This window comes from Papaver somniferum, chromosome 7 (assembly GCF_003573695.1).
Source record: "Papaver somniferum cultivar HN1 chromosome 7, ASM357369v1, whole genome shotgun sequence".
Lineage (NCBI taxonomy): Eukaryota > Viridiplantae > Streptophyta > Magnoliopsida > Ranunculales > Papaveraceae > Papaver > Papaver somniferum.
Window position 1 is genome coordinate 23152804 of NC_039364.1, and position 10968 is coordinate 23163771.

Sequence of the window (10968 nt, forward strand, 5' to 3'; positions counted from 1 at the left end):
ATGAAGTCAAGTTTCAAGTGAAGAAATTTATGGTGGTGATCGATTTCAAGATTTGAGATGATAATTCTAGGGTTCAGTGGAGATGAATTAGGGAAATATCAATTCAGAGGACGCTAATGCTTGGGGAAGCCTCTAAGTTGATTTAATTTTAGTTTCTGAATCGAGTTGTTTCAATTATCGAGTTTTGTTGGTACTAATGGAACTAAGGCTTGAGTTTGGGATGGAGTGGAGCTGCATGTATTTGTAGTTAGAGTTATGTTGATGTTCAGTGATGGGTTCATGTGTATGTGAAATTGAAAGATGGGTCTGAGGTAATTTTATCTGTTACGATTGTTTCTGAGATATGAAATTCAGAGAAGAAGAAGCCATAGGAATTGTGGGTTTGAATCAAGAGTTCAGGGAAGAATCAAGATGGGTTCATATTCATTGTCAAGGAATTGAAGGAGTTGTCGATGCTGTGAAGATGAAATGGGTTTAATCGGTTGCAGAAGGAGATTCGATTGGTGGTGCTATTGATACTGCAGATCAGTTCAAGAACGAGATTTCAGAGAATCAAATTAGTGGTGTTGATATGAGGAAGCCAGTGGGAAAAAGAACAATGGATGGGGGAGGTAGTGATTGATTGCTGATGTCGAAGAAGAGGCTGGAGCCTGGATCTGTTGCTCTTTCTGCAGTAGCGTGTTAACCATGCTATACTTCTTCATTGCAGAGCGGCCTTCTTCCATCTGACAATGTAAATAAGCACGATTCATCCTTTCGCGGTTCTACAAACACAACTTCTGTGCATCCTTCAATTGATGGTACACTTCCAACCGGTGGACACTTTCAGACTGTGGTTACTCAAGCAAACTCAAATGTCGGGAAAGAAGGCTTTGAGCCAATGGTAGAGGGTGCAGATGGTTTGCTGGCACAAGACAGTTTCGGAAGGTGGATGAACTACGTGATGACCGAATCCCCAGGTTCATTAGACAATCCATCGGGTGGATCCTCGATTTCAAATGGTTATGGATCGAATATAAATGGGGAAGTGGATCATCATCACTCCTCTATGCATAAACAAGTTTTCACCATTACTGAAATTTCACCTACATGGGATTTTTCATCTGAAGAAACAAAGGTGCTTTTCCTCATTCCATTCAGTATTTTGGTTTCGCCACTCTCTGGTAGTATATGGAAATATCATTAGTCATCTTACTTACATTGTCTTTTTTAATGACTATGACTTTCACAGGTCATAGTGATCGGATATTTTAATGGAGGACCATTACATCTTGCCGATTCGGATTTACTTATGATATTAGGTGACGAATGTGTTCCAGCTGAAATGATTCAACACAGGGTATATCGGTGCAAGGCTTTACCACATTCTCCTGGGTTGGTAAACCTACATTTGAGCATGGATGGTCAAACTCTTATTAGCCAAGTTATGAGTTTTGAGTATCGCTCTCCTTCAGTGGTAAATGAGGTGGCTTCACCTAACGATGAACCTAGCAGGGATGAATTCCAGATTCAGATTAGGCTTGCACATCTGCTCTTCTCATCAAGCAACAGCCTGAGCATCCTGTCAAACAAGGCATCTCCAACTGTGTTAAAGGAAGCAAAAAAGTTTGCACACTCAACCTCATCCATTATCAAACATTGGGACTATTTGATTAAGTCAGCTATAAATAATGATATCTCATTTCAACAACCTATAGGCTATAGCTATAGATGAATTATCTGAAGATTCTGAACACATTATTTTTGTAGTAGCTGATGAGTGCTAAAAAGTGCATATTTCTATATATTTTTCTTGGCATTTAACTCATCTTTTGTGCATTAATTCTACATTTTAACCCATATTCTGTATTTTCATTGTTTTCAAGAATAAATATTTTTATTAATTAATTTTGTATTTTTAGGTACCAAATAAAGTTTGGATGAATTGCGGAGCGAAAAGAGCAGAAAAGTAGTGGAAGCCAAGAGGAATCACACAAGGAAGCCGCGAAGAATGTTGTGCACAAGACCAAAAGGCTAGAAGTGGGCTTGAAGAGGAAGAATTGTTCTTAAAGAAGATATGGGCTTGGCATACCCAAGTCCCAAAACCCTCACCCAAATCCATTTCCTATATCCATACCCGTTTCCCTTTCTAGCCGTCAGATTGGATCATCTCAGCATCCTATGGTCGCAGCATCGCCAATACATGAAAGTCTGAAGCTCCTGTCTAACACTACAGCACCTAACTCCATCTTGAGCCGTCAGTTTCGTTGTATCAGGCATCCGACGGTCGATACCATCCTCTTCACTTGAAGCTGTTAGATCAATCTATCATTTCCGCATCCCACGGCTCAGCTTTGCGAATCATCGAGACTTGATGCATCCTCTCAACACCCAAACACCTAACACCTATACCCGCAAAACAAACGCACCCTTCTTCCCAAAACCATCGACTCCGTCTGCAGAGAAAACTCTGCCACCACCATCACCTCCACTGCCCCTTCTCAACCACCACAACTCCCACCAAAAGCCATCATGGCTTCTAACAACCACAACCCATCATCACTACCACGTCCTACATCTTCCTCAACAACTAATTTCATCTATTTTCACGCCACTGAACCCTAGGTGTGAAGTTGGTGAAATAGGTTGATGAGCTAAGGTAATTGGAGCCGGACATGGAGCGGGAAGAGAAATAGAAGGATGGGTCGACGTGATGGAGCAGTTATTTCATCGAATTAGGTAAGATTTGGTAAACCCTAATTTTACTGTTTTTTTGGGAATTTGGGGATTTTGTTTGTAAACCCTAAATCGATTAATTGGATATAAATAGGGATGTGTGGGTGTTGTAGAAGGCATGCCTGGATTAGCCAGAGCACCACCAAGAGGCCTGGAATAGCCAGGACCTCAACTGTTAATGTTGTTTCAATTTCAGTTCAAGTTCAGTTCAATGTTTTAAACAATTTTAATTCCATTGTCATTTAATCTCATTATGTTCTAACTCCATTTGCTAGGGGTTAGATGATACTCTTGAATTGTAAGCTAGGATAGTCCGTGTTCATGTCACTGTTCTTGTAGTGCTGAAACTAAGTAGGATTGATAATTGGCTAGTTGAGTGAATGCACCTGTGATCAGCTGTGTTGTAAGAAGACAGCTGATTCTAGGGGTGTAAGAGTGAGAGTAGCTAAGGATTCAGTCCATCTGAAGGACTGTGCTTAATTGAAGTAGGGAAGTTAGTAAACTTAGTGATCAAATGCACCTGTGATTGAGTGTGCTGTAAGAAGACACTCAATGCTAGGGGTGAACTAGAGAACTTAGGGGATTAACCTTCCACTAATGCGGATTGCTAGATGACTGGTTGAGCAAACAAGCCTGTGATCAGCTGTACTGTGAGAAGACAGTTGATGCTAGGGGTAAGTTAGTAAGATTAGTTAAGTAAATCATCCATAATCTTCCCTGAGATGAAGCAAGAACATGATTTGATTAGGATCTGCCTTAGTTTAGGATCAAGAAGTGGATTCAAAAGCCCTAGCATGTTCCTGTTTACTTGCTTTACATTCTACTGTTTTTCAGTTCAGTCACTGCCATCATCTCAAGTGTGTTTTAACACAACCAAGACTCTTTTTTACAACTCAGTTTTAGTGAAACCTTAAGCTTCGACTACACACACCTTGTCCCTGTGGATCGACCCGTATTTGCATTGTTCTACACCTCGACACCGTGCACTTGCGGTATTAGTTTGTGACTCTTTTAGAGAGCCACCAAGTTTTTGGCGCCGTTGCCGGGGACTGGTGATGTGTTGAAGTTGTTTTCTTGCTTGCATTTCTGCATCATAACTTGCATATTCATCTTTGCATTGCATTCCTGCATGAGCATTTAGTGTAGCATCTAGTGTAATTTTCCTGTTCTTTGTAGCTTGCTCTTAACTGATAACTCTGTTGAGTAACAGGTGCCTTCTCCAACTGACATGTTGCTTGCCAAGGACCTGTTGCTGCTTTACCTGTGCTCAACCCTTGGTGCTGCTGCCAACCTGAGCTGCTGTGGCTCCTGCTGTTGCTGGCTGCCTGGTGTTGTTGCTGTTGCTGCTGTACTCATGTTGTTGTTCCCTGTTCCTGTTGCTGCTGCCAGCCTCTACTGCTGCCAAGACTGCTGCTGTGCTGCTGCATGTTGCTGCTGCTGAGTGCTGTGTAGCCCTGCTGTTGCTGGTGCTACTGTGCTGCTGAGGAGAAAATCACAAGCCCAACTGGGCCTGCTGAAGTTTCTGCCAAGCTTAACAAGTTGAGGCAAGCCCAACTGGGCCTCAACAAAGACAAAAGCTTAGGATGATCCAAAGCCCAACTGGGCTTTTGCAACCAAACTGAGCAGCTGGGCTGTGCTTAAGCAAGTAAGCCTAAACCCATTAAGAGAACCCAACATGTGGGCTTCCATTTTTAATTTGTGGGCTTGTAATAATTTTTTCCATTTTTTTGTTGGGTTTGTAATTAATTTCTTGTGGGCTTGTGTGTTTAATTGCTTGTGGGCTTGTGGTGTTAGATTGATTTGGGCCTGTAGTTTTAAATTAGAAAAACTGAACTTTTAAAAGCCCAACTAGGCCGCAGACCAAACAAGCAACAATTGGGCTATCTCAAAAGCTACATTGGGCTTCAGTTTGCATACACATTGTGGGCTTGTTCACCTTCCCTTGGCAAAGCAATTTCTCCCACCAATGTGGGCTTGCTCCCAATACTAAAACCAAAATTTTTGCTCCCAATTAAAAAAACCAAAATTTTCCCAAAAATCCAAACCCATTAAAAACCAAATTTTGGGCTTTGTAACATAGTTACTTAGCTTTTGAGCCAAATCATGTCTAGATCTTGGTTTACAGTTGGGGAATACAACAAATCCCTTAGAGAACTTGTGTATGGACATACTCTACGTTATGAACCTCCCATAGACCATGATGTCAATAGTTACAGGAATTATTATGGACATTTTCAAAGTCCCGAGCCTCAATACATGAACCCTAATAACTATTCACACATGCATCATTCATCACAACGTGAAAATGAACATTTTGCTAGTGCCTCACTCACACAATCATCACTGATCGATCAATTAGAAGCTCGAATCGCAGCTTTAGAAATGCAATCACGTGAGGAATCTGTCACATCTAATTTTCTTAGGCAACCTGAAATCTATGCATGTCCCGCATGTGGTAGTTTAGACCACCCTGTTGAGAATTGTCATATTTTGCATAATTTTAGGCAATCTAGAGAAAATCCAAGGTATGAAATGCCCATAAATTGTGAGAATGGTAGTCATTAGGACCATATCAATCCTTTGAGGGTTGCGATCAATATTTTGTAAACCCTAATGACCATGCACACATGTACCATTCACCACAATTTGAACATGAAGAATTTTGTACTCCCATGAATTTAGACTCCACCACAGAAGCTTTCAGACTCAGTGAGCAAAACTTTGATAGATCTACATCACGAATTCAGGCATATTTAGATCAGATTTTGCTTCACCTACAAAAGGAGGAAATTCATGAGGAAATGTATGTTGTCCCTAATGAAGTGTCTAGTCCCATTCATGTAAATGATGTTGAATATGAACCTAATTTAGAGGAACATGAATCGACTAATGACACTACCACTGTTAATGAGGACCAATATGCATGCTACCATGATGATGATTATGATGATTACGATGATATGTTAGAAGAACATGAAAATATTGTGGAACCTGTTGGTTCAATAACATATGGCTTCTCGCCCTCGACCTTCATGAATGTTGTTTTTTCTAATACTCATTGTAATTCATATGATTTTGATATTGACATGGGATTCGTACAATTATTATGTGAAGATGAGCATGACATAGGAATAGTTGAATCTTCTGTAGACACTAATGTTAATATGCATGAAAATATATTTGATGTGTCTGATTCTCTACCTAGGTCACATTGTGATATTTCTCCTGATTTGCCGATGCATGAGAATAAATCTGTTGATGATGTTGATTCTGATTGTGGACTTGCTAATTTATTTGATGAATGTGAGCATGTTGTGACACTTGTAGAAGACTTAGGAGATATTGATTTGATTAATAATGATGTGCCTATCGTCCTTCCTGAGTCAAAATCTAATGGCCTTCCACCCAACCTAGATTTGGTTTGTACCCATATTGTCAAACCAATTTTTCTGAAAATACCTAATCTAGGGTTGGAACTGTATGCCTCTCAAGTCCTCTTGGACTATTTTACATCTAAATACAATACTTTTAAGGAGCCACAGTTGGAATTAACATGTTTGCCCGTCCCTAGCACAGTTCACTTTGAGTTAGACCTTGTACATGATGAACCCCCAAAACTGCGAGATTTCGTTTCCAAAATTTCATCCGTTGAAAAATCCAGGTTTGGGGGTAGCTCATTTTGTTTCACAGTTCCACTTGCGTTTCTTTTCTGTTATATTTGTGTGAAGCTGTTGAAACCTCTACACTTCGTCTTTTGGGTTGATCCTCAACTCTTTAGATTATTGGTGTATGGTGAATTTTTTGTACATAATCCAGTAGATAAATTTTTTTTTAAAAAGAAAAAAAAAAAACCTGTTGTTCCTTTTGTATATATTTTGCTAATCCAATATGATCTCGGCTGACATATGTTGGATTCTTGCCTTGAATAAAGGAGTTCTAATCTTGCTTTCGCCGAAATCGGGTATTCTCTTTCCTTTTTCTCTACTCAGCATAATCCTCTTCATATGTTGTATTATAATTCTTTACATCTTTTGAAACATTGAGGACAATGTTTAGTTTAGGTTTGGGGGTATAGAGTAGATATCCCGATAACATGCTATATTGAAAAAATTGAACTCTTCCTTTTTGAAAAAAATGAAAAAATCAAAATAAAAAATTAAAAATTGAAAAAAACATAAAAATGGAGCTCATTTACCTTGAAATGTTGACTCTTGTGCAAATATGTAATTATTAGGAGTCTTAGTCTAGATATTTAGGCACCCTGATTCTAGCACAATTCACATAGTGATAAGAAACTTGCACGCGCACGATCTACCAATACATGTATAGCCTCATCCTTGAGGTGTTCTATCGGAAGTTTTAGTTGCCAATCACTTTAGAATACTGAACGAAACTTGACTAGCTTGTTCTTTGGTTGGTTGGGATAGAAGGTGGAGGTTACATTAAGAAAGACAACCATCGAATTTAACTGGGTGCATCAAAAAGGGCTACCTCTTGCAAAGTGTCATGTAATTTTTTGTTTCCTTTTGTATGTATCAAAAGTGTTTCCTTATAAAAAAAAAAAAAAAAAAAAAAAAAAAGAGAAAAAAAGAAAAAAAAAAAAGAGAAAAAAAAGAAAAATCAATCAAGTATTTATCAATCCCATCCTCTCTTGTTTCAAAAATAAAAGAGAGTAGTCAATGTAAATAAGAGTCATGTAAAGAGTCATCTTTTTGTTGTAAATAGTCTTGTAATAAGCAAGGAGGGTGTATGCCATTGATGTACAACGCGAGTAAAGTAATTGTGAAATACCTCCAACTCATTCACAATTCTCGTAAAGTCCGGACAGCTATCTAGATTTCGACCTTGGTTCTTAGCCTGAGAAACTATCTCTTGGTGATTAGTAGTCATAACATCCGATCTTTATTTACACATGTGTAGATACACTTTGCACTCTTATCACATGTCTTTATTTGTTATCAGTGCTAGGATTGTGCCTTTGATAGCTAGATTGACATCTCCATTTTGATGTGAGCTTAAACTTTCTTGCACATGTCACATTTGATGGAATATGAGCTTATATTTTGTCCTAAAACTTTGTAGGTACGTTCTAAGCAAACCTTCACGAGACTTCACTCGTCCACTAGGGACACTTAGTGGTTTAAAAGGCTTAGTGCATACGCTAAATGCATTCGAGAGACCAGCGACAGTGGTATAGTTAGGATTTCCTTAGTTTTGTTTTACTTGAGGACAGGTAAAATTCAGGTTTGGGGGTATTTGATGAGTGCTAAAAAGTGCATATTTCTATATATTTTTCTTGGCATTTAACTCATCTTTTGTGCATTAATTCTACATTTTAACCCATATTCTGTATTTTCATTGTTTTCAAGAATAAATATTTTTATTAATTAATTTTGTATTTTTAGGTACCAAATAAAGTTTGGATGAATTGCGGAGCGAAAAGAGCAGAAAAGTGGTGGAAGCCAAGAGGAATCACACAAGGAAGCCGCGAAGAATGTTGTGCACAAGACCAAAAGGCTAGAAGTGGGCTTGAAGAGGAAGAATTGTTCTTAAAGAAGATATGGGCTTGGCATACCCAAGTCCCAAAACCCTCACCCAAATCCATTTCCTATATCCATACCCGTTTCCCTTTCTAGCCGTCAGATTGGATCATCTCAGCATCCTATGGTCGCAGCATCGCCAGTACATCAAAGTCTGAAGCTCCTATCTAACACTACAGCACCTAACTCCATCTTGAGCCGTCAGTTTCGTTGTATCAGGCATCCGAAGGTCGATACCATCCTCTTCACTTGTAGCCGTTAGATCAATCTATCATTTCCGCATCCCACGGCTCAGCTTTGCGAATCATCGAGACTTGATGCATCCTCTCAACACCCAAACACCTAACACCTATACCCGCAAAACAAACGCACCCTTCTTCCCAAAACCATCGACTCCGTCTGCAGAGAAAACTCTGCCACCACCATCACCTCCACTGCCCCTTCTCAACCACCACAACTCCCACCAAAAGCCATCATGGCTTCTAACAACCACAACCCATCATCACTACCACGTCCTACATCTTCCTCAACAACTAATTTCATCTATTTTTCACGCCACTGAACCCTAGGTGTGAAGTTGGTGAAATAGGTTGATGAACTAGAAGTAATTGGAGCAGGACATGGAGCGGGAAGAGAAATAGAAGGATGGGTCGACGTGATGGAGCAGTTATTTCATCGAATTAGGTAAGATTTGGTAAACCCTAATTTTACTGTTTTTTTGGGAATTTGAGGATTTTGTTTGTAAACCCTAAATCGATTAATTGGATATAAATAGGGATGTGTGGGTGTTGTAGAATGCATGCCTGGATTAGCCAGAGCACCACCAAGAGGCCTGGAATAGCCAGGACCTCAACTGTTAATGTTGTTTCAATTTCAGTTCAAGTTCAGTTCAATGTTTTAAACAATTTTAATTCCATTGTCATTTAATCTCATTATGTTCTAACTCCATTTGCTAGGGGTTAGATGATACTCTTGAATTGTAAGCTAGGATAGTCCGTGTTCATGTCACTGTTCTTGTAGTGCTGAAACTAAGTAGGATTGATAATTGGCTAGTTGAGTGAATGCACCTGTGATCAGCTGTGCTGTAAGAAGACAGCTGATTCTAGGGTTGTAAGAGTGAGAGTAACTAAGGATTCAGTCCATTTGAAGGACTGTGCTTAATTGAAGTAGGGAAGTTAGTAAACTTAGTGATCAAATGCACCTGTGATTGAGTGTGCTGTAAGAAGACACTCAATGCTAGGGGTGAACTAGAGAACTTAGGGGATTAACCTTCCACTAATGCGGATTGCTAGATGACTGGTTGAGCAAACAAGCCTGTGATCAGCTGTACTGTGAGAAGACAGTTGATGCTAGGGGTAAGTTAGTAAGATTAGTTAAGTAAATCATCCATAATCTTCCCTGAGATGAAGCAAGAACATGATTTGATTAGGATCTGCCTTAGTTTAGGATCAAGAAGTGGATTCAAAAGCCCTAGCATGTTCCTGTTTACTTGCTTTACATTCTACTGTTTTTCAGTTCAGTCACTGCCATCATCTCAAGTGTGTTTTAACACAACCAAGACTCTTTGTTACAACTCAGTTTTAGTGAAACCTTAAGCTTCGACTACACACACCTTGTCCCTGTGGATCGACCCGTATTTGCATTGTTCTACACCTCGACACCGTGCACTTGCGGTATTAGTTTGTGACTCTTTTAGAGAGCCACTAGTAGCTTTGATATATTGATCTCAAACCAAGGTATTACCTCACCAGAATTTGGTTTTCATCCGTGGATCTTAATTTTCAGGGAAGAAATGGTTGCAGATGGGAATGAAATTACGGGTTTACGGGCCAGCCGCGGGTTTCACAGTACGGGCCGGGTTAACCCGTTTCTTCACAAGCCACTAATTATACAACCCGCGCTCGTCTTGTTTAGTTACCATCCGGGACGGGTGCGGGTTTTCACGGGACGGGACGGGCCAACCCGCGGGTTTTGGCTTGGTTTGCCAGCTCTAATCTTCAAACTACCATTGTAGAATACCTTCAAGAATCCATATTCAGCAACATACTTGTATCCAAGTAATTCAAGTACTCCTAACGAAATCAAACTCTTTCTCAAATCTGGAACATGTCTAACCTCTTAATGTGTTATGATAACACCATGTGAACGAACCTGTACCGTACCAACTCCAACTGTTTTGCAGGCATTAGAATTTCCCATCATAACAGTACCACCATTCACTTCTCTGTAAGTAGTGAAACAATCCTTTGAAGGACACATATGATATGAAGCACCGGAATCAAACATCCAACCATCATTGAGATAACTCTTTGATGTAACGGTTAACACTTCCTCATCAAAACCACACATTGAGTCTTCTAAAACTTCACTGCCTTCAGCAACCGAAGCAACAATATTTTTTCGAATCTGATTTCTCACGTTTGTCATCTCTTGCCTTAAGCTTGAGACAATCAGCCCTAATATGACCAGTTTTCCGACAATAATAACACTAAATATCGCTCTTTTTGGAACGATTCTTTGACTTTGACTTCTTATTACCATTCTTTCATCTATCAACAAACAAGCCCTCGACTTGTGCTTCATCGCTGAACTCTTGCTTCCTTAATGCCGTAGCTTGTAAAGCAGAGACAACATCATCGAAAACCAACTTATCTTCATCTTCGTCGTCTTCATCGATTTTCCCACTCAGCAAATAGTCAACGAAATCATCATA

The 10968-nt window shown here is 39.6% G+C and overlaps 1 protein-coding gene across 1 annotated transcript; it reads left to right on the top strand.

The window, feature by feature from the left end:
• The first annotated feature begins 300 nt into the window (after positions 1–300).
• On the top strand, positions 301–1714 carry LOC113294346 (calmodulin-binding transcription activator 6-like). The gene is made up of 4 exons (XM_026542737.1): positions 301–311; positions 355–472; positions 710–1117; positions 1232–1714. The coding sequence occupies exons 1-4, from the start codon at positions 301–303 to the stop codon at positions 1712–1714; spliced, it is 1020 nt and encodes a 339-aa protein (XP_026398522.1).
• The last annotated feature ends 9254 nt before the right edge of the window (positions 1715–10968 follow it).

Excerpts from the sequence above, each read along its gene's own strand:
- LOC113294346 (XM_026542737.1), top strand. Across the intron at positions 473-709 it reads ATGCTGTGAAGATGAAATGG|AGCGGCCTTCTTCCATCTGA; the intron begins GTTTAATCGGTT and ends TCTTCATTGCAG. Across the intron at positions 1,118-1,231 it reads TTTCATCTGAAGAAACAAAG|GTCATAGTGATCGGATATTT; the intron begins GTGCTTTTCCTC and ends TGACTTTCACAG.